This window comes from Lingula anatina, chromosome 3, assembly GCF_051362555.1.
Source record: "Lingula anatina isolate TDL-2025a chromosome 3, LinAna3.0, whole genome shotgun sequence".
Lineage (NCBI taxonomy): Eukaryota > Metazoa > Brachiopoda > Lingulata > Lingulida > Lingulidae > Lingula > Lingula anatina.
In genome coordinates this window covers 23,515,466-23,540,046 of record NC_141769.1, presented here as the reverse complement: position 1 = coordinate 23,540,046, position 24,581 = coordinate 23,515,466, and the positions used below count along the sequence as shown (strand labels likewise).

The window sequence follows — 24,581 nt, the reverse complement described above, 5'->3', positions numbered from 1 at the left end:
ACGAGTTCTGTAACTGGCCGTTCCATTCTTGAATGTAGCAATCTTTCATTCTTGTCTTAAAAATTTCTAAAAAATATATCTCATTCTCAACACCCTGATTGTACCATACAAACCCAAAACCGTATCTAAAAAGTATTTCTTTAATTTTTGTCGCCCATGTAATGCGACCAGCCTGATCTAATACCAACATAATCTTGTAGCACGAAAGGTAATGATTGGAAACTGGAAATATAGTGATCACAATTCACGAGAAATAAAATCATTAATTCACAAATCACAGCAAATAAAACTTATTATAATCATTCATATCTCACTGAAAATGTGATTTGAAAATCACAAAACTCATGGTATAATTACTTCATTTCATGGATATGAAAAAATAATAAAAAGTTGTATTCACAAGTCATGGAAATGGAATACTTCACCTTTCACATTAGATAATATGTCACTCATCTCGGGGGGAAATAAGTGGCTTTCATAGCCTAGGTAATGAAAATACACAATATGACCTTAACGTTAGGATTAATCTGATCAGGGTATCAGAACTAAGGCCATGATTTTGATGCTATGCCAACTCTAGGTTGATAAATAATATTGCCACTGGATTAGTATGTTTTGTCTCTGATACTGGTGCCCTGATTAGGTGAATTGCTTTCTAATGAATATGATATTATCTTATTAAGTGTAGCAATTTAACGTCACTTGAGGACAAACACTGCAGGCTGCTGACATGTTTTCAGTGAATTAAACAATTCTACATTTTCTTTCTCTTTCAGAGATGTGCTGTCGTAAGGCAAAAAAAAAAAAAATTAAAAAAAAAATAATAATAATAATAATAATAACTAGAAAAGCACTCAGAGAGCGCAGACCTCTGCCAAGGCAGCAAAGTCTCCATCCAACGCCATTTCACCCCTAAATTTTCGATATTTTTTATTATTGATTATTGATTGATTATTGATCACCACCAAAAACTGATCATCTGTTCCTTGGTGCACTTCTGACATTTCATCAAAATCGGTCCGTAACTTTTTGAGTTATGTTGATGACAGACAGACAAACAGGGGTGAAAACATAACCTCCTTGGCGGAGGTAATAATAATAAAAGCTGATGCAACCACTTTTCACAGTTAGGATTGTTTATTTTATTTTTATCAAATCAGATTCCAAGTGCTTAATTTTCAAATCTTTGCAATTGCATACCTGAATTACCAATTGTATTAAGTTATTTAGTTACATTTTCAGGTGATAGCAGAACATGAGTATAGTTTTTGTTGGACAGTTTTTTATTATTATTATTATTATTATTTTTAATCTTATCTCTGAGAAATCTATCCATATACATGTACATTTATTGATAGAACTGTACATAATATTAATTAAACAGGTTGAGTAATATTTGACGTCAAACAAAGTTGTACATTACAAAAAAGTTATAATAAATAAATAAATAAATGCAATTCAGGTTGATAAGCGCTCCCTATTTGATCCAGTAACATTAACTTATGTGCTGCCCTTGGGTAGGAAACAAGGTTTGTTTCATATGGCCAACAATGAAGAAAATATCAGTCCACAATGTGTTTGCTATCCTAATGTGTTTGCTATAATTATTATGGCATCTTTTTAAATTGATATTTTTGATTTTGGATAAAAATGTTTTTTTCTGATTTTAGTTTGATCTAATATTTCTGTTATATTTTCCTTGAATTTACGATCAGTATCTTTCATAGGTCCTCTCTTGACCTTGACCTCAGAGGAAGACCAGATTCCTCTATGTTGAAAGAGTGACTGGCTGTTGAAAATGCGCTCTTTTTGGGCCATTGAATGAAGGAAGTGTTCAATAAGCCAGTCACATGGTTGCTCATCGTAAAATAAGATTAAATATCTTGCCAAATTACCCAAGATGCTTGAATTGAAAAGCTTGCCTATAAATCCAAGAACAGAAAATTCTAAACAAATCCACGTCTTTTCCCTGTTTTTTTGGATAAAAGCACGTATGCCTTTAAAAAAACCATATGATGGTATGACATCATCTTCAATCTGAATGTAGTACTTTGAAATATTCCTCCCGTAGAAAAACATGAAAGCAAAGTCAACATTTTGCTTTGATCGCCATTTTACCGTCGCCTCCGGATCATCGTAATTTCTTTTTAAATTTTCTAATGGTGGGTAATACTTCTCTGGAACTTGCATAACTAATATAAAACCACTGTTAAGGTAGTCTCCATATTTGATGCTGATATTTTTCAAAGCATTTGCATTATAGTCCTCATCAAAATTAGCCAAAAACACTAAAATGACCATATATTTCTTCTCAACTTGGGATGTCCTGTTTATAATGTAGCCAATTGTCTCCAAGAGGTACTCGATTCCATTTATTCGTTTGACAGAAGGAATACCAATAGTAAGAAAACCTAAAAGGATTTTACATGTATAGTTAAGAAATGCATGTGCATCCATATGTCATATATCTGCATGACAATGATAATTCAAAGTAGCATTTTAACCCATATTAAGTGGTTAATGTGATGACATTGATAACATCATTATATTATATATTGAAAAGAGATCACAAAGTGCAAGAGAAATTACAGAAATTTCACCAAATTTTGTTGGACCCACAAAACTACCTAATTTACACATCTGAAGACAAAATGGGAATCATCTGAGATAATCTATGCCTGTCAGCACTGCATAACATCATATGAAAGAAAACCTGTGAGAATGAGCACAAGGTGAAATGAACTTTTAAGCGATAATCTGGTGGGGCTATTATTGAATGTCGTCTTAAAAAGGAAAACAAAAGTGAAAGGCATTTCATGGTGAATTCTTACTTAACTGTTTTGTCATAGACTTACAGTAACTTCTACTTCACTAGTTCTGAAAAGATCACAACTGATGCAAGAATTAATCCGTGCATATTTATCTGGTTTTTTCAACCAGAAAAATATCCACAAATAAATTCTGTTAGCTTTTATTCATTGCCACACTGCACTCACTCGTCTGCCATTATTTCTTATGCACTTTCCTCCATACCTCCAAATTCTTGCTTTGTTCTATGCCAAGTATCGAGACTAAAGGCTATCCGAGATGATGCCCATTTGAATGTCACGATGTGTCATGTCAGGGGCGTCTCGATAATCCAAAGGTTCTTGAGTCAGAAGTCTCATTGGTCCAAAAAATCATTTGTACCAATGAATTACTTTATAGCCGGTAAACTAAACACCTTATTCATGCATTAATTTTGACTATCAAACCTTCAAACCAATGAACCTTCGAACTACTGACAGCTACGGCCCCATTACTAGTATATATGTCAATTTTATCATATTTCTTCACATTCACCTGCCCTCTTTCTTAGTTTTCCTGCAACTTGGACGCCTGATAGGTCAAGAACATCCCACTGCGAATATATCAAGTGCCTGGTATATTTCTACCATGAAACAAATAGCAAAAGATACTTTTCAATTTGCAGAAACTGAGACATTCAATTTTCAGACAACACTAGCTTAATGAAGAGCGCTCTGAGTTGAGCATGTAAAATTGGTGTAAACATATATAAACCAGGGGCGTAACCAGACCTTTAAAAATTGTACGCACAGATTTTTAAAATTCCCGGCAAAATGTAGACTAGGCAGAACAATTGTGCATATACAATTGATACAGAGGATTTGTACATACAGGTGACTTTAATTTGGAGAGGATTTTCTTTTATATTCCGTGAAAAATACACTAAATTTATATAAAATAATATCATGGATGGCCAAAAAAATTGTACGCACAGTGCATCCGTGCGTATGCCTAGTAACGCCCATGTAAACATAAAACATCAAAAATTATATAGTCTGGTGTCGTCTGTTGTGACTCACTTACAATGTTTAATTTTCTTTCAAATTTAATGATTTTTTGCTAAATTTTTCTCATAATATTTAGATCATGTTTTCCTGTTGATTTCGGAGGATAATTATGCAGACAGAAAATATGACTCTAATTGGGACATTTTGATATTGATAGTATACCTTTATTTGCACTTGATTAATAGACATTTATAAATTAATACAACTCATTTTATAGTTTTAGCTACACAATTTTAAAACATTGTATTTTTTAATTTCTAAGTCGAGCAAATTGTCAGATAAAATGTGCATGAACTATCCAACATGAAAATATCTTAGTTTTTACAGATTTTATCAGAATAACAAAAGTGGGGTGACCTTCTTCTTGTCCAGTCACACATAATTTATATGCAAACGTTTGCTCACTTATTTTAAGGAAATCAGTGACTGGACAAAATGAAAGATTAAAAATGCATAATAAGTAAGTTTAACAACCAATTTACCTGATTTTCTCTTTCCATCTCATGTGTGCTATTAATGAGATCATTTTGATCAGATATGGTGACTGCAGCCTGTATTACTGATCCATCTACAAAAAAAAAAAAATCAAAGCTTTGTCTCATACAAATCTGTGATAGGAAGATACTGAAAAGATTAATGCAAAGAAATGAAAAAGAATTACGCTCCTTCTTTAAAAAATAATAATAATATGAGAATGAAGTATTGATACTGCCTTCTTTTACATATCTGTAAACAAAGTAATGAGACAATCACTAATTCTGAGCCAATACAACAAACAGTAGTGGCGAACTTACCTATTGTGCCTGCAATGTTATCATTATCCAAGAAATAATGAAAGAAATAGATGCTAAAAAATAAGCCATACAGTAAACACGCACTCATGAACTTCCTGTATGCTCGGTCTTTTCCCATTTCAAAAACCTCTTATGGCATTCAGAGCATATGACAAATTTCCAGTTCTATACCCTCCCTTGTTGTTGTATATAAGGCATCAATTATAGATATATACCTTCATTTTTAATGGTATACCACCATGCGCAGATCCAAGCACACAGAATTTACACATTAGATTATATTAATGCTTGCCTCCTTGATTTTTATATCAGGATCCCCAGTTAACTCTGATATCAATAGGTAATAACTCATTTTTTTCAAAGGGGAAAATTGTCTATCTTTCATGTAGATAATTTTGGAATCATTAAAAGATATATTTCTAAATAGCAGTTGTGGTCTTTTTTACTCTATAAAAAAGGAAAAAATCATTTTCAATTTTGTTACTACCACTCAATGTTTTACTTTTGAGAATTTCTGACTTTGAAAAATATGGCATCTGTAAAAATCACAACTTACCCCATTAAAAAGATTGAATGAGTCATAGTGTATTTTAGCTTAACAAATGTACAAAGAACTTTTGCCCTCCATCCAACTTTTAAAATATTTTCATAAAAAAAATCCATCATTGCAGAGAGATACATGTAGCACTGAGAAAATAAAAACAAATTAATAAAAATAAAAATGGCATTGTACAGTATATGTACTAGGGCTGTGTACATCCTCATCACAATGAATGGATTTAACTAGCAACACCCCACACCCAATGTTCCTAAGGTGAGAAATCAGTGTTCACAGCAGATTATCATTCATTGCTTAATCAATCAAAAAAAATTCAATTATATTGGTAATGCCACACGCTAACTACACAAAGTGGAAAAAAGAAATGAAAACAACCATAAATGGTTAATTTTCAAAAATACTAATGATCTCTCTAACCTCAAAACAATATTTTAACAATGAGAGGACCTCTTAATTTTAAAGAAATCATCAAAATTTTTAATCATTCTCTTTCACTGTAATAGTCTGTTTCACACAAGAAGTAGGAAGCAACAACAACAAAATAAGAAGGAAAATATTTACTCCAAATCTTCTCCAAATTATCTTACAAGAAAAAGAAATTGTTAGACCAAAAAGCATCATATATACGGATTCATTAAAATATATATTTCTAACAAGTGAGTAAAACTTACAGGTAAAATTCTTTAAGACTCCATTATAAAAAAGTTCACATTTTTATGAATTCAAGCAATCTCACAATTTTTGGCATAGAGTGAAAATAAACTGCGAGAACCTACCATGTGTAACAAAATGTCTCTTTTTTTAATTTTGTTAAATTTGTTCTTAAAAAATGTCCATAAACAAAACAAGGGACAACAAAGATCTCTAATCATCAAATACGTTTTCATGGTATGAAAAAAATCCTGATGTGGACAAAATGGTAAAAAGTATTATTTTTTTCCATCCTGTCTGCCTGGAAACATTTGCACATTCCAGTAGAACTTTAGCAAAGAGTTCAACATGCATGCCATGAGTCAAAGCATCATATTTAAAACATTTAAAAGTAGATATTTGTCACTAAATGAAAACTGAACTGCCTCAGTGATAATGAAGAGGCTGCAATTATACACTTGTAGGCACCTACTATTTTTCAGAATATTAAAACAAAATTGAACAAATCTGAAATACACAGTATATTGCATGCATTAAGTTATGGTCCTGCATTATACATACATTTCATGTAACCGATCACGTTCCTGTCTAGAATAATGGTGGCCCCCTCTTCCTCAATAAGTATGATAAAAAAGAATCAATATCTTTAATCATTATCTTTGAATATGGATATCCCATTGCCTTTGACTTGGCAAGAAAAGCCAATATCCTGTCCCATTCACAGTTCTATATGTTGGACTTGTTCATAGCTGTCAATGGGTATTTTCATTTCACTCTCCAATGACATTCCTGTTAAAACCCAGGAAACTCCTAGTGATAGCACAACTACTATTATAACTATACACAGTATGGCCCCAAAATTCACATCAATGAAAAATTCTGAAAATATGCTCCCTTTGTTTGTGGCACTGAATTTTTGCTTCAAGTCAGTTTTTGATAAAGTCCTTTTTGTAGGCTTGATATCATTGTGAAGCTCTATAAATAATTGAAGAACTTCTGTTGACACACCCCTCCTTTTTGCCATCTCCAGAGGTGAAAGGCCATTGTGATTTCTGTAACAGAAAGGTGGACTTTAACACACATATATACAGATGTATAATGCAGTATAAAAATAAGTTTTTTTAAAATAACAAGCAACTGGTGATTGTACAGACTGTTATCAATTCATTTCAAGCATTTTGATGGGCATTTTCAATTCTGCAAAGAAGTACCAGTCTACTACATGAACTATATGGGTAGGATAAAAAAAGAGGCAAAAAAAGGGGGGACTGGCATTTGGCATTATTACAGGAAAATTCTTTTCAATCTGAAACAGATACTACAGTAGTACACAACTGTACACATGCGTTTACAGTATATAAATATAAAAATATATAGGCATGGTGCTTCAATACAGATTTGAATGGCTAATGTTTTTTTAATATAAAAACTATACAATGCAAAAATAGAACTACATGTATAATAGTACATGTACAACGAGTACATTGTAAGTAGTACTAGTACCCCAGTACTGATAATTAAAATCTAACAAGGACAGTAATACTATATACCCCTTCTTAAGATCGCCTCCATATCTCACTAATAACTTAAGCGTCTCTGCGTGGCCACAGTGATGTAAGGGAGTATTTCCAGCTCTGTCACTGGCGTTAACATCAGCTCCATTTTCTAGCAAAACTTGAACACTTTCTGTCTGGCCGCGAGCTGTAGCAATTTGCAAAGCCGTCCTTCCGGAGACATCCTGTTCATTGATGTCACAGCCTGATTTAATAAGTTCTTTCGCTATGTCTGCATTACCACAACGTGAAAATAAACAGTCCCATTCTGGTTTGGACATGATCTTAATCTGAATGCCGTTAGTGGTAATTACATGTTTTGATATGCGTCTGCTTCGTCCGGAAACATTGTTGTGATATCATCGCTTAGTGTTTCTTAAAATAAAAAAAGAAGGCATCGTTAAACTGACCTTTAACAATATGCTATGTTCGGTTATTACACGCAATATATTTCTATAAGTCATTATCATGGATTACACTCGCTAACAATAGCTTGAACGAACCATCATATCAGTTTAGTTAAAAAATTACTTAAGGGACTTAAACGATAGAGAGCTCTTCTTCCTGTGGAGAATGATAACTTGGTAACCTTGTAAGCATGGCGAAAGTGGTGAAGAAGTTGCAAGACAATTGGAAAAAACTTGTTTTATTTTCAGGCGCGAGTGCTTATGGTGTAAAATATGCAACCAACAAATACGAGTAAGTTAAAAGAGTCTGTAAATCATTTGTATATATACTGAAGACCTACCAGTTGTTCAAAGCGTCGCTCGTAAGTTGAGGTCCAACTCGAACTCGCTGTTAGTTACACTGTAACCAGAAGCAAAAGGTTTGCGTATCGTCATCTCAATTTTTGAAGGGGCGTGGGCGACACAAGCGGCTTAGATTGGCGGGACTTGGTAGCATACGTTGAGATACACAGTTTGAGAATTATAGTGGAACAGTGTAGAAAAATCGGATATTCTCATCATAATAGTAGCAATTTCACTTGTTTTGTCTTGAAAATTTTCAGCAAGGATGTCAGGGTATTTAGGCAACTCAGTTCATGTCACACACTAATTGTTAAAAATTAAATGAATGACAGCTTTTTCATTAACTATATAATCAGTGTGTGAACTTGATGCTAATTATAATAATAAATTTTTTTATGGTTGCATGAATGACTATTTGAGCATTATGTAAATGTAGTGTTTACCAATTCTCAATTATTCAAAAATAAAATTAAAGCCACAGTACTATGTTAATTCACATATGCATTTTTTTATTTTCTTAGAGAACTGGATATAAGACGGCAGTACTGTAAAAAGGCACAGGTATTTTTTATTAATTATTGCTTCCTGTATTTGACATTTTTATACATAGATTTTAATGACTTTCATTTAGTGAATGTTTAAATACTTTAATGTATTTACATTTGGTTTCAAGTTAAAACCTCACTCAGGCAAGAGAAATGTTGCCTTGACTTTTATTACCATTATCAGTCCCTTGGTTATCATTTGCAAACTTTTAAGAAGGACAGGAAGATTGAGCATTATGATAGGGGGTACAACTGCTATTACTTTAACTAGCTAACAATTAACTAGCTTCCTACTCTTTTTTCTTTTTAATTATTTTTGAGTAACCTAAGCTTAATTCTTAATGATATGTTTTTCTAAAATTTGTGGCTGATAATAATAATAATAATAATAATAATAATAATAATAATATTCTCCTCTTATTACTATCTAGAAAAATTTCTCCTGGTGAAACTTGGCCATTTTTTCTTTGTCCGTTAGGCTTATGGACAGCAGTGCCTGTATCCCAATGAAAACCCACGTAAGGTCACAGTGTTTCTGAACCCTGCAGCTAATAACAGGTGGGGTTCCTTGATGTGAAAGACTGTTATGTCATTGTGAATCAAATAATTGCAGAAAAGATATGAACATGCTTAAGCGGTGAGACTTTGCACATAGAAGTCAGTGTTATAGCCAAGAATATGTGGTTATTTTTAAAAGTAAAGACATGGATGAACACTATTTACCTGTGTCCATTTGATTATTTCTATTTTTAGTTGTGTTATATCATTTTTTTCAATGTTAAAATATTTCCAGAAAGTCAATACTTTTTTGTCTTCATTCCAGAAAGTGCACACAATTATTTGACAAGAATGCTGCCCCATTGTTCCACCTTGCTGGTCTTGATGTCACTGTTATCAAGGTAAACCGATAAACCTTTCTTCGCCTACCTCTTCCTTGAAGTGGAGCTGGTTTATTGGGTATATGGTCCCCATGTGACCCAGATTATGAAATATAGTCCTTCAGTATGATTGAGTATGGCCATCTGAAGTTTTGAATTTTGATTCTTTTTCTTGTCAGACTGAGCGTGAAGGCCAGGCAAAGGCATACATGGATGTTATTGGACTGGAAGATACAGATGCCATAGTGGTTGCCGGGGGAGACGGAACTGTGGCCGAAGTTATGACTGGTTTGCTGAGGAGAAAAGATCAGGTCAGTTTCCAGAGGGCTTTTTGCTACACTGCATTGAAAGTGCAGTATGAGAAGGGATGTTTTAAGTGGAATGTCTTAAATCTCAAATTAAGTGCAGAATAATATTTTTATGGAAAAAAGAGAAATGTGATTAGATTTAAGTCTCTATATGTATTGTATGGTAATGTTCTGTATACTAGAAAGTTACTGTGCTAGCACTAAGTGTTTGACTGTCAAATAAGTAATAATGCCATGTTTTTAGTTTTGAAATTAGAATGTCATTTTGATGGACTGTACCTGCACATGCAAAGTAGTATAATATGTATGTGTTCTATTTCAGGACTTTGTAAAGAGAATATCAATAGGCATTTTGCCACTTGGTGAAACTAATAGTTTGGCTAGATCTATTTTTAGTGACACAGCCTCACAAGTCAGGTAAGTGACATATGTGCTTTATAGTCAAATTGAAAACATGAAAATTATTCTACAATATTTGTGTATTGTTTATGGCAATTATGATGGACCATTCCTGGAAAATTGTCAAAATTTTGAAGAAATGATTTCCTTGTCTTCAAAAGAAACTTCTTGTTTTCCCTTATATGATTTATAAGTTGTTCTTGTTGTCTGTGTATATGCCAGTCTTGGTGCCTGTCAAGTTGTCATCTTCTTTTTTTTTCAGATGGATCTGTGAAAGTGCTTTGGCTGTGGTTGAAGGATTAAAAAGACCCATAGACCTAATGGCCATTACTGTGAGTTTTTTAGTTTTCAAATCTGATTGTAAAATTGGTTATTTTTTGGCATGGGAAAATAAGATGAGTTAGTGTGTAATGGTTCGTGAATATTTGCCAAAACTATAAGTAAATAAAACATATTGAGTATGTTGTACTTTCAGTTTGGTTGTTAACTTTCTGGCTGATGTCATTTCAGGGCAATGAAGGGAAAACGGTGTATGCAGCCTCTAGTATTCAGTGGAGTCACTTCAGGGATGCAGAAACCACTAAATCAAAGTAGAGTATCTGCTCACACATTTTAGATGCTTCATTTTTTAATTTTTTTTTAAAGATTTATTAATTGTACTTACTCATAAAATGGACTTTTCAACATAAACAAAAATTGGGGCTAATATCTTTATTTTCACAAGGTTATAGTTTCCTTTTGTAACGATGTAATTTTAGATTTAATTCACCTGTCAGTCATTAGTTCTGTAATTTTAGAATTAATTTACCTACCAGTCATTAGTTGTAAACATTGTATTTCTTTACCACAGATATTGGTATTTTGGTCCCTTAAAACATCGCTGGACATATGTTTGGGCAACAGTGAAGAAATGGCCGCCAGAACTGAAGGCCAGGCTGTCTTATATACTTCCCTGTTCTGGTTGCTCAAAATGTGAAACCCCACCACCCCCAGAGGAGAAAAAACAGCGGGGTTGGCTCAGTTTTCTGCTTCCCCCTCCCAAGAAGAAAGAACCAGGTAGTGTTAATTGTAGTCAATTTTAACCATATTAATATACAGATTTCCACAAAACAGTATTTTTCTTTAAGTAATACTTTTGAAAAATGTTGAGATGTCAAAAGTTAGTTGACCTTTGTTTGAGAGTACATTTTATGAGTAACTAAAATGATAGGGCCTAATAAAGTAAGATATATGAATTAGTGAGGTATTTGAAACACGCAGACATAAAAATATGAAATTGTAAATTTTTGATAAGTATAGGGTTGAGATCAGTCTGATGCCAACGTGTTGGACTTGGGGTATTTGTTATTGTTGTACAAACCAAATAGCAAGTTTCTATCAAGATTAATTCATTTAGAAAATTTACCAACAAGTAGTTATTTCTTAACACTAATTACCTTGATACCTATGTATTTTAACAAAACATGGCAGAATGTAATATTTGACATATTTGTCATTCTTTTGCATTTTAGTAAAAGATTATGCCCACATCATCAATGAAGAATGCGGGGTGGAGCACAAACTAGATGTCAACACTTCAGAGTTGACAGTTTTATCAAGCAATCTACTAGAAAAACAAGTATGTGTGACTGCAATTCAATCAAAGCTCTTAAGGGAAAGCTTTATGGAAAAGTATTAAAAACATCATCAATATTTGTATTTATGGGATATTTTATACAATTAATTTGTCACATGTGTCTTTGGAGTTCTGTTTAATAAGGTCTGAAATTATTTGTGCTAAATAAAGTAGATTAAAGTTGAATGTTAAAGTGTCTCTTTCATGGTAAGTTCATGGAAATTTGAAAAATTCCTTTCCATTTACTTGTAGAATTCTGATTATTCAGTAATTTTATGCTCCATTTTTTTCATGCTACACATAATATATAATTTTCTTAAATGAATTTCTCTAACCTGTTGTATCAAAAATTAAAATGAATGTGAAAGAAAAAATCCTTAATTTGTCTCTGATTTTTCTTTCTGATATTTGACTCAGTTGAGCTAAGCAAAAAATGGTTGCATCATTTTTAGTAAATAAAACAATTTTGCTTTGATTTCTAGACACCTAAGGGCATGGAAATATCAATAGGACCAGATAACCTTTCCAAAATGGACTTCATTAAAGAGGGGTAAGAATTCCGTAAAGAAATATATTTTTTTGAAAAGCAGCATGAAGTCACAAATTGTTACTGCATTGTCAAATTTTGGTTGTATGTTCATTCAAAATTCCTTACTGTTTTAAATAGATTCAGTAAATATTTAAGTATAAGAAAGAAGGGAGTTGATATTTACTATATCAAATACTGTATATGGGCTGTGAAAATGTTTGAATGAATTTTTATTTAATTTTATTTATGAAACGGTCTTTTACATTTAGATTCCAAATGAAAAATTTTTATTTCATTTAGAAAGAATATGAATGGGGAAGTGAAATGAAAAATTTGTTTCTGTTTGTTCTACATTATAATGTTAAACTTGTTATTCTAGGTGGAGAAGACAAGGAGAAAATCAACCTCACAGGGGTGCTAAAAGTGATGAACGTTTTAAAATTTTTACTGCAGGGGAATTTACACTGTCTCCAGAACTTCCAGAGGTAACACAGTTACTTTCTAATTATTATCACCCAAAACTGTTTTCAGAAATAACGGTGTCCTTCAAGAGTAATGTTTCTGGTGTGTTTCTGGTCCTCTGCTACCACATCAGCACATACGATTTCCCCACTTGGATAGGATTTATTTTAGCATTAAAGATGTTTAGTAATATGTTACTGCTTTTTGTCAGTTTGGAAAAATGTCAGTTCAACTAATGAAAAGTTTTCATTTTTGTAAACCATGTTTTTACATATAATGTTAAAGTAAAACATGTCTTTAAATCTTGTTTTGACTAACCGAATCCAAAATTGATTGAAGATTTCATGGAGGGCTTTTATTGAATCCAGTGTTTGCATGCAATATTTTCATGCACGTGAGAGACAAATGAGTTTCTAATATTTGTCTCATAATGTCAGTGACTAATCTCTTTTTTTTTTTTTCAGGGACAAGAAAACTGGTTCTCAATAGACATGGAACAATTTGAGGCAATGCCAATTAAAGTTAAGCTAAAGAAGGACATTATCAATGTTTTCCACAGACAAAGTACAACAGAACCTGCACTCTCATCTTCATAAAAATAGGATGCATATCTATATTACCAGTAGCATTTGAGTTTCCCATGTTTCGCCTGGCGTCCCTTCCCACCATCAGTTTTAGGGATTGTGTGTCTAACAATTCAGTCATCATGACAAATTTTCATTAAATTCAAACAAATTGACAGTGTTTTGTTAGTGAAAACAAAAAGGTGTTCATTCAAAAGTTTTGAAAAATTACATGACTACTAATACATTTTATGAATAAAAATATTATCGCTATTGGAAAAGTCTGACATAAGAATGACTGCGATGTTTGAAAATTTAAAGGGAAATCGAAGCATTCTACTTTCACTGGACATACATGAAAACACCATCTAGAGAGTCTGAAATAACTGTTTCCTGAATACCTCTTCATTTATATACTGGTATGCATGCATCAACTTAAGTATATGAAAAGAAAAAATGGAAAATATGGGGAAAATGATACTACACATTGAATAAAGAAATTCAAATGTTTTAAAGATGTTGTTATTACTTAGTTTTTTATTGTTATTTTAATTTGGCAGATGCCTACAAAGAAAACCACTTTCTAGGTTATCGAACAGATCAATACATGGGTTTTCGATTTGCTTTCTGAGACATTTCTTAAGTACAATGCTATTTTCTAGGTTTCTGGACAGAGCTAAACAGGCATTGAGTCCGCAAGGTCCATTTATCAGGTGCAATGCACCGCTAACACAATGTCGTTGTTAATAAAAACAAATACTTTTGAAAACAATATATTCCTGATTTCTTCACCAACGATTGAAACGTAATACAGCTGGAATATGCTGAATTATTCTTATTAATATGATCGGGACCTGAATTATATTTGATGACAACTATTTCATATCTTCTCAGCAGGACGCGTCACATCCTACCGTGGGTATGTATTTGCCTTATTGATTGGGTTTGTGGTGGCTGTTCAAACTGGCTCGATATCTGTTCAGTGTTCAAAGTGAAAAGCTATAACAAGTGTAGCATAAAATGTATTTATTGGGATTTACTCTGTTGTGCTGATAGAAAATTATTAAGCATATGTGTTTTTTTGTAAGCTTCGTTTAACAATAAAAGCAGTGATCGATCCAAAGAATATCTACTTGACCTCTCTAGAATGAATCGCTAATATGGGATCGACTATTTTAATGTATGTTGACACTTCTTAAAAAATCTTAACACTTACCTTTAAAAGTTTAGATTTGTGTTGGAACATTTGAAAATATGAAACAATTCTTATGTCGACATATTTTGACGCAGATGTAAAATCACACTAACAAGTCACATCTAGCACTGGCAGCGTCAGTTCTGGAGAAGCGAAGTCTGTGATTGACTTATTGAAACCTTAACTAAACTAGTTAAACGTTTTCTTATTAAATTATATAACGCATATTGATGCTGTATCGGTGCAACTAACGTGTATTGACGGTGCATGCATGAATGACCATATGTCGGGTTCTCATTGGAAAACAGAAAGCACGACAATGTGCACGAGTAGGTAGAAATTAAGATCGTTTACCTTTTAGAGTATGTAGTCGCATAGCACATTTTACATCGATTTTATATGAAGAAAGTAATATGAAGAAAGTATGCTGTTTCAGACAGACACATGGCCAGTGTTTAGAGGTGCACGTCAAGGCACGTGGTAACATGTGATCAAGATCTACGTAGATGGGGATCGTCGAAATACTGAAGGTCTCGTGATTCTCGTCTGATAATCTGACTGATGGAACATCACACTATAGCTGCAAAGAATGCTCGTCTCACATATTGCTTCCTGGAGTCTAGGAGTCGTTGTAGAATCAAGAATAACCTGTACAGTCTATGTACAATGAATAAGGGCCTATTTAATAGTCATTGCGTGACGCTTTCAAATAAAGTTCCTACTCAATACAATGGGACTAGTTATGCCGCCGACTTGGCCTTGGTGATAAGGTGCATTTTGACTGCGGCGTTTATGTTAGCAGGTATATGTACATATTCCCATACTGGTCTTCATCGCAGGCTGACTCTCTTAATTCAGTGGTCGGAATTAGTCGGGCACCATACACCTCAGGTGTGAATAAGAACATTAATCGACCAATATGTCAGATATGTGTTGTTCTTAACCTCGTTAGCGGGCAGAGCAAGTGTAACACGTTTGGGAGTGAGCGTTTTTAAAACACAAGCGAGAAACTACTCACCAGGGCAGTGAAACCAACCCTGCATAGGATATCTGTATATTTCAGGTGGATTCATAGTTGCGAGAGCGGGGATACCCATGCTGCATCAAGAACGGACTGGATTGAGCTGAAACGCAGCTATTAGTCTAGTATTCTTGGAGAAGATGGTGAAACGAATTATGGCAGCCTGTATGGGTTAATTCAGATTGGAATCAAAACGACATTTAAAACATGCCTTAATGACAGAATACGAATCACTTTGAGTGGACCAAGATTAATAAGGTCGTGTACATGTACATATATCAATCGTCCGAACTGGATTGAACACAATCACAGAACATGACGCCTTTCACTTGCGGATTGAAGGGGAAGAATTTAGTATTCACTGTCCTGTTTTGCATTTCAGCCTTTGGTCTAACTACCTATTTGGGGTTTAATGGTAAGTTTAATGTATATTTATCTAGCAAAAGTTGTGGGTTTTAAAAATGCCTATTTCGGTTTAATAGCCGGAACGTTATGTAGTGCGCTGCGTTTTTAAGTTTATTTTAATGTGCTTTAGACATAGGCCTACCTTTTAACTTTAAAGATGAATTTATGGAAAAGGATAAAACATTCACTGAATTTGAAGTTTTAACTTAAAATGAACGATTAGTCTTAAAATTATGAGAGATATATATATAGAGAGAGTACACTCTTTTCACAAAAAGGGTAGGATGCAGTTTTTACGACGCTTTAAATGGTGTACTATGCAGACTGACAACGATAATAACGATAATAAACGTGGTGCTTTATGACTAAAAACATTTTAATTTTTACACTTCACTGCATACAACATTAAGAGAGAGACATGAATGTCTGACATAAGACGACGTTTTCATCTTCTTACCGATTTTATTGCTTTATTACCTAGATGTGAGATGTTTATATTAGTTTGGAAGTATAAAACTGCTCTCCATGGAAGAAAACGCTACCATTGTGAAAACAATTTCTTCCTCTTATAATGATATTTATCGTATTTATTTATCTTAATTTATGCAGAGCTTATTCAAAGCACCCTCATTATAAATTGTAAAGACTTGGCCTTTAATGCGGAATGTTTTTTTCAAAAGCATATTTATGAAAACAAAGATTTTGTTGGTTTTTAAACTTTTGATTAATTGGGATTTTGAGTTTGAAAGTCGCTTGAGAGATGGTCGGTCACATATTTTTTAAAGTAAAGGCTTGACTGCCAGAAAAATTGTAAAATTTTTATTTTAATTTTTCTACCCATATTCACGGTATAGGTTCTTTCTGATAAGTGTGAAAGGAGAAGGTGGAACGTGTGCTCAGCTGGAAACTTGTTTTATAAATCCTTGTCCCGTTCACTTTTCAGGACAATTCCAACATCGTCAAATGCATTTTATATTTCGAGAACATAAACCCATGCACCATCAGTTTGGTTTGGAGAACCCGGGGGAAAATGGACAGAAATTAACATTAAATCTTGAGAAACCGCCATCAGATCAGGAGACTTCTCGATTTCCGGCTGGTCTGTCGGAGGGGATGAAGAAGAGCATAGAGAAAAGTGTTCGTTGGATGACAGGTTTGAAGGTAAAGTGCACATGGTGGCATCCACTTACTCTGAAAGCAGAATAAACTTCGCTTATCTCATTATGATCGACTCAGATCAAATTGAATACATGGACAATATGTTTCAAAAGTATTCACTTCATATTTATATTACCTTGGGTTGAACCCGAATGAATAGATACTTTCGATTTTAAAAACACCATCTGTGAAAATGTTCAAACATTTTTAATACTTCCTGTCATGAGAATTTTTAATTTGGAAGATAACATTAAATTTTACGATGCTAGTACACACAGTAAAATATAAAGGTACCCAGAAGTGGTCGATGTTTTGGTAGCATCATGTCTATATACAAGGTGCATTTGAAGTTGGTCGGATGTTCAGATCAGCAAGTCGTCAGCTCAGCATAGACCCATTTTCATTAAACTGCACCCCGTACATTGACTCGGTTTGTCTCCTGCTTGACTGGCTCTCGTCTGACTGTTGACGTCAAGCCAAACAATCACGTTCATTTATTTATTTATTTATTTATTTTCTTGTTAAACAGACGGACTCTAGAGTTTCCCGCAAAACATTTAATTTAGATATATTTTTTAACTTATACGTATATATTTACGTATACATGTAAATTTATCATATACTCATTTGTTTTAATGTATGAAATGCATTCTAGGAACCACCAAAATTCCTTCCCGAATATAAAAACCCATGTTGGTACGAAGACTTCGATCCTTTAATTGGAAGAGGGAAAATATACAGAGACAACTGGTACGGAATGTTCCATCCTTACGCTAAGAAAAACAGTGCCGCTTTTAAGTCGTGGGAATTCAATTTGTATTCCTGGTGGTCTCAAAACAAAAAACGGTTACGGTGCATACCATATTTCTACCTGGCAGGAATTGCCAAGTGCGGAACAACGGACCTGTTTCAGCGGATCCGGAGTCACCCTGACGTCGCCGATGGCTTGCTGAAGATGTCACAGTGGTGGGGGAGATTAGCATATAATACGGCAGGTAATACGACGTCTTATAGAACCCAAGTTAACTTTTGCTTGGACGATTGTCACTTTTTAATCTTGTTTGTATTTATCTATTTGTTGGCATCATTAGCGTCTGAAAGCTTTTTGTAAAAAATTGTGCCATTTATTTTGCAACCCATTTGGATTCATTATTATTATTATTATTATTATTATTATTATTATTATTATTATTTTAATATTTTAATAATGAGGTAAAACTGCAACATAAACTTTTCACAATATTTTTGTAGGAGTATGCTGTACTTTAAACTAATGAATATATACCTCCTCTCCCCCTTTAAGCAGGCAACGGGAGTGGAGTGCCATTCATTGACTTTGTGGACCTCTTTGATTACCCTGCAAGGGTGATTGAAAAATATACCTGTACAACTTGTCCGAAGCTGCACCATCAAATAGTCGGTAGGTTAAATATAATTTAAGCACCCTGAGTAGAGGGGTTATCTTTGAAATAGGTATACTATTCTGTTGCTAGTTATGGTTACTGTCAGTACACTGAAAACCAGGGTATAAGTCAAAGCGATAATTACACCTCATGTGTACGTCAGCTGGGTATTACGGAATTTTTAGAAAACTTTGGTTCATGAATAATACATATTTACATTAAGCTTTTGCACCTGGCGATAGTTATTTTGTAATTCAAGGAAATGGGACCCAAACGTTAGTTACTTATCATTTGTGAAAATTGATCTGAACATTATCAAAGTCCATCATTAAGTTGTCACGAAGTATGGCGGCGTTCACCTGCACACAACATGTAACAGATCACAATGTTATGGAAAGCTGTGACTAATTCCCTTCTCATTTCACAGGTGCGAGAAAATGAGACGCAGTTGAAATATTACCTGCTGTACTGTTACGTAGTTAAATGTAGAGCGAAGGCGCGTGTGTGTATGTTGGGGGGGGGGGGGGCACTACGCTTAAATAGCCAGTGCTTTTCATCTGCCTCGACTTAAAAGATATGCACGCGCAAGCACGTGTGTGTGTGGGGGGGGGGGGGGGGGGGGGGGGGGGAATGGGGGGATAGGGTTCTGGAGACCAGGATCAGAGGATGAAATTTAATGTCCTGTCCCTTTTTATGCCTTGTTACATGCCGCAAACCTGAAACAAGAAACCCTGACCTACAACGCTGCCATGGTCAATGCTTTTCATCTGCCTCGTCTTAAAAGTTGTTATTATTTCCCGAATTATTATGTCACTGACTTCGACTCCTGTTTACCTTAGAAATCTTTGCCGGACACAAATCTATCAAAGTTACGGCATAAATTTCTATTTTGTGGTGGCGTGTGTCAATATTATTTCCACAAATAATACTAATGCTAGATAACAGATATCGATAAGCAAGAAATGGGTCACGTATTCCTAAAATTTCGGAGCTCCCTTCTGTAGTCAATTTGCTATACGCTACCCTAAACGTCAGGTTCGATGCGTTTCAGTTTTTTATTATTCTTTTTACATAGGCCTGTGTCAATCTTCATGCACGCAAGCAGGCATATGTAACAACTGTGCAAATAAAAATTCTGATGGCCTTTGGATCATAGCCTCAGGCTTTCATAGGCTGAAATGGTGAGAAAACACGCAAACGCAAGACTTGTCGACGGTTCTTTGAAATTCTGGGTGTTTGCTTTGACCTTAAATTTATATAGTGATTTAGATTGACTCCTGGATAGACAAGAATATCTGGAACATGATAAAAAGTTATTGCTAGATGCTTTGTGAATGTGAATTCCGAGTTGACTTTGGAATAGAGGAAGACCGCATGAGTATTCTGTGAGTTGCTTGTGCCACCCTTTCAGTTTCTTACTAATTTCCAACATCGTGAATTCGGGTAAAGTATTATGTTCTAAAACACAAATTTTGTTACTGGAAAATATGTTTAGATAAACCAGAAAATGCTGCAACACATTTGGTATTTGCTGTTAAGATTCTCCACAAACTCGAACATTTTCCTTGGTACTTTGTCCCATGATGGTTGTGTTTGATGCGACGACAACACGGAAAACAATTGTGAAGAGACCCATCTGACACACACTCAGATTTTTGCATAGAATGCGTTCTTTATTTATTTTCACTTTTATTTTCTATCATCGCAGTTAGGAAAATAACGGATAACTACAAGTGATTTTATTCTCCTTTTAGCAAAATGAACCACATTTATTTTAAGTGATCATGTGACTATTGTTTTAACAATAAAACAGAAGTAAAAGAAAGTCCTCTTTACCGAGAATGGACAAGATAAGTTATGTCTGGATTTTGAACACAATGTCCGCAATTTCATACATCTCCAATTTTCTAGATTCAAAATAAAGTTAACCTAGCATGGTATGAATATTTCAGGTGATTACAGCACCAATACTTTGTTTGATAACGACTACTGGATCCGCTTGTTGGGCAACAATCCCCAGCTTCACGAGCCGAACATAACCACAGCGCATTACATACGCTACTTTCAACCAGGGGCCAAAATTTTAGCCATATTTAGGGAACCAACTGAGAGGTGAGATTCCATGAGTATATATTCACGTCTTGAGAATAGGCCTACATTGAGAGCACAGTCGGTAATAGAGCGCATTCTCAACGAATTAAGCCAGGCTTTACAAAGCCGGTGACCTAAAAATGGCGGACGTACATGAAAGAAAAACCGCCTAATCTTTTAATAGTCTCTCCGCCTCTCACACGCCTCCCCACACGTCGTCCCTGCGGGGTACAGTAATTAAATCTCGTCTCCGTTCGCCATGCGGAAGCTACCTGAGAAATATTAAGTGCGCATGCTCATCAGTTAAACTCGTGGTGAAGAAAGCATGGCGGCTGAAGGCGATCGAAGGAAAAAAGCTCTTCTGTTCTATTATCTTTGAAAACAGAGACGAAAAAGGAATAATTTGGCCCGTAGAGCAGCAATGAATCGACTATCTACGGAGATAATATCACCAGAGATATTCACGGAAATATTAATGTTCGGAGCCGAGATTTAATTACTGTACCCCGCAGGGACGACGTGTGGGGAGGCGTGTGAGAGGCGGAGAGACTATTAAAAGATTAGGCGGTTTTTCTTTCATGTACGTCCGCCATTTTTAGGTCACCGGCTTTGTAAAGCCTGGCTTAATTCGTTGAGAATGCGCTCTTAGTCTGTGTAGCTTTGGCGATCGCATTAAAATTCACGTGATTTTTTTAAAAAAGCGAATGCCTTTCTAACAGAAATTAAGAAACCACAAATATGTTGACATTCCTTTTAATTTTAAAGTAAATCCCTACGCAATCTTCTTTTCCAGGCTATACTCGGATTATCTTTTCTTCTACAAAGGCGTGAAATCCCCAGAGAGATTCCACTCGCTGGCGAAGCAAGCTGTAGAATTGTTTGACAACTGCACCAAAATCTTCTCTGTGAGAAGCTGTGCCTACAATCGAACTCTTCACTCTCAGGAGGCTTTACGGGTACGTTGCAGCGTATCTTGAAATTTGATTTTTTTATCTCAATTATCAAAATTGATAGCTTTTATATTTAGGGACGGTTGGAATTCTTATACAATACCCAGATATTCTGGGTTCCAAAGGTGACTTCCTCTAAACCAGCACAGCACCAGAGACAGTGGTTGGCCCCTCCAAATATGGGGGCGCATAAGCTTTGCTGAAACTCGGGAAAACTTATTTCCTCTAAAAGTATGGGGGTGAAGGCTGAAGGTTTACTTTAAATTAATTAAAAAACCAAGATACTTCACTTGATTGCTATTTAAACGCCAGCAGAAAAATCCAACAGTAGACCTACGACTAAATAATTTAAACAGAATGAACAAATCAAGTAAAGAGGAAAGTTTTCCTTGTATACATAATAATAAAGCATCACTGCAAAGGCTCTCCCACTTGCTTCTTTGGCTTGGCACGAGGAATGTTTCTGGCTCCCAAAAGGGTAGTCAAACTCACAACTTCCTCCTCCTCCTCCTTCTCCCACTCCTGCTACAAACCGGGTGCTAATGAGTTTTTGTTTTCATTGTTACAGATTGTTCGCCTCCGTGTTGGGCTATATCACGTGTACGTGAACGACTACCTGAGGGTGTTCCCGCGTGACCAGCTTTTATTCCTAAGGCTGGAAGATTACCATAACAACATGAATGAATCCTTAAACAGAGTTTACAATTTTCTGGGCCTACGTAAGTAGACGGAGATAAATTAATGCAATTACCACGCTTCCAATGCATCTGAAACATTTATTATATTTATATCATTAAATGAAGAATCATGACAATATATAATTGTTTTATGTTCAAAAGTTCTGTTCCCCGGGGCACATCCAAGCCCTACTGATGAGCAGGAGACATTACATGATCAATTCCCTACCCTCTTCAAGGACCGCAGATTGAGTATATGAACTTTTCTCCAACGCGTATGAATTAACCATAGACATATCTGTGAATATTTAGTGAAAAATCAATCGGTGGCTCTGGTAAAGGGTATCAGTATTCCCATGTGCTGTCAAGTCTTTCGTAGCCAGAAACCTTAGCCGAAACCGTAGCTCTACCTTTCACGTTTCCACGCTTTATATTTTTACATAAACAGAAAGTTAAACATTTCTTTTTCTAAGTCACACACCATGTGATTTTCATATTTTTCATGTTTCGCATTTTCTTTCATAATCTTAGACATTTTTCACTAGAAATCTAAGTCTCTTTATTCTATTAAGTCTTTGATTATGTTCAATGGATCAAAAGCTGTTATTCACGTGTTATACATAACAATCTGTAAATATATACTTTTTCAGGTGATCTGAATGCGAGAGAAGAGTACAAAGTGTTGAGAAAAGGGGCGGTTAATTCTCGTTCAAAAAACAACACTAAAATCGGTGACGCCTTGGAGCGTACGAAGATTCTTCTAAGAAACTTTTATGCAAAGCATAACGAACTCTTGGCAGAGGCCTTGGGGGATGATGGGTTCAAATGGCATGCAAATGAAATAAAACAGCCAGCTGATAACGAACCAGAGAAAATAGCCAGTTGATGACCGACCAATTGTGAAGTAGCCAGTAAAACTACTTATACCCCCTTTACACTGGACGGCGTCCTTTCTGCGTCCTTTCTGCGACCATGAAATTTGGCATCGCTGTGGCCTTAATACAAAGACACGAGCATTGATTTTGTATCAGAATGAATGCTCAATGATCGGCCAGTTGTCGGCACGTAAAATATTATAATTTCTTAACTCTCAAATAGGGCCGTACTGTTGGACGCAGAAAGGACGCTATCCAGTGTAAAGGGGGCTTTAGCACACGCATACGTTTGCCATAAGTCAGGACCAAATATCGTGTATCCAAAACAAACAATTCCTGTGAAATATTGGCAAAACCATTCCACAACTGTCCTAAAATACTTTCTTATTCATTTATATTTGAGAATATTTCTCGTTTTGGTTGTTTTTCAAATATTGATTGCATTTTGCAATTCTACTTAAATATCTGTTTTAAGGTAGTATGTAACCCTTGTACACGTATCACATAATGACACAGTTATATAAAACATTCAAACAGTCCACAAAAAAGTGATTCTCAGAGTTACGTCAACGATGACTTTTTGTGTATTATGTACGTGACAGTTTCATAACGATTAGTAATAAGTTGGTTTCTTTTCATGTTGGAGGGTACTTTATTCAAGGAGTTTTAACAAAAAACACCTTGCTATAATGTAAAACAGAGAAATAATGGGCAAAATCAGAGTTATGCAGGTATTACACAAAATGTCTGTGTCATGCACCTGACTCAGAGAATTTTTTTATTTTTTATTTTTTTATTTTTTTTATTTTTTTATTTTTTTTATTTTTTTATTTATTTATTTTTTTTTGGTATTGACCTAAAAAGGATCTACATTGGATCTGGCTTCTGTAATTTTATGATGTTCCCACGACGCGGGGCTGCCAACTATACGCATTCAACAGTAATATTCTCATTTATTGTCTTTGATTTATGCTGTTTTCACGCATGAAATTATTCTTGATAAAATAATATAAAATAATAAACAAAGTTTTTATTTCAGAATTGCGGTGTTGTTATTGTCTATCAGTTTTCGTATAATTTTTAATGGAATGGAGATCGGTTTTTACGTACAATCAAGGGAGATTTCGAGGAGTTATGGTCAGAAATAATGGCAGACTAGCTAGCAACCCATGAAAGCTGACAGAATTTATCCACGGGTTTGTTTTCTGGTTGTTTCTGAGTTACTGTTGTATTGACGACATTGCCAGTGCACAGAGTTTCACTCTAGTCACTAAAAAGTTCCTTCCACCTCAGATTCTTGCACGTTTTCTAGTCTCGTATGACGTCACGTAGTGCCGACAGCCTCGT

The 24,581-nt window shown here is 34.7% G+C and overlaps 3 protein-coding genes across 4 annotated transcripts; 2 read left to right on the top strand and 1 right to left on the bottom strand.

Moving 5' to 3' along the window:
- Nucleotides 1-1,069: 1,069 nt before the first annotated feature.
- LOC106177803 (alpha-1,6-mannosyl-glycoprotein 4-beta-N-acetylglucosaminyltransferase-like) lies at nt 1,070-8,287 on the bottom strand. The gene is made up of 6 exons (XM_013560704.2): nt 8,160-8,287; nt 7,409-7,786; nt 4,649-6,910; nt 4,337-4,422; nt 3,343-3,430; nt 1,070-2,411 (listed from the first exon to the last, which is right to left on the bottom strand). The coding sequence occupies exons 3-6, from the start codon at nt 4,764-4,766 to the stop codon at nt 1,621-1,623; spliced, it is 1,083 nt and encodes a 360-aa protein (XP_013416158.2). The 5' UTR covers nt 4,767-6,910; nt 7,409-7,786; nt 8,160-8,287; the 3' UTR covers nt 1,070-1,620.
- LOC106161350 (acylglycerol kinase, mitochondrial-like) lies at nt 7,951-13,974 on the top strand. Its single transcript, XM_087009235.1, has 13 exons — nt 7,951-8,110; nt 8,682-8,721; nt 9,184-9,263; nt 9,529-9,604; nt 9,763-9,894; nt 10,214-10,308; nt 10,553-10,622; nt 10,801-10,880; nt 11,141-11,346; nt 11,802-11,908; nt 12,388-12,455; nt 12,814-12,919; nt 13,361-13,974. Exons 1-13 carry the CDS (start codon nt 8,010-8,012, stop codon nt 13,490-13,492), a joined length of 1,293 nt encoding a protein of 430 aa, XP_086865361.1. The 5' UTR covers nt 7,951-8,009; the 3' UTR covers nt 13,493-13,974.
- Nucleotides 13,975-15,163: 1,189 nt separating this feature from the next.
- On the top strand, nt 15,164-24,275 carry LOC106177814 (carbohydrate sulfotransferase 15-like). Of its 2 annotated transcripts, none has more exons than XM_087009233.1 (8): nt 15,164-16,090; nt 17,024-17,241; nt 17,894-18,233; nt 18,545-18,658; nt 20,594-20,753; nt 21,526-21,688; nt 22,251-22,401; nt 23,010-24,275. In XM_087009233.1, the coding sequence occupies exons 1-8, from the start codon at nt 15,991-15,993 to the stop codon at nt 23,243-23,245; spliced, it is 1,482 nt and encodes a 493-aa protein (XP_086865359.1). In that variant the 5' UTR covers nt 15,164-15,990; the 3' UTR covers nt 23,246-24,275. The 2 variants fall into 2 exon arrangements, with proteins under 2 accessions (XP_086865359.1, XP_086865358.1); XM_087009232.1 differs by having other exon boundaries at nt 15,166-16,090; nt 18,542-18,658.
- Nucleotides 24,276-24,581: the final 306 nt, after the last annotated feature.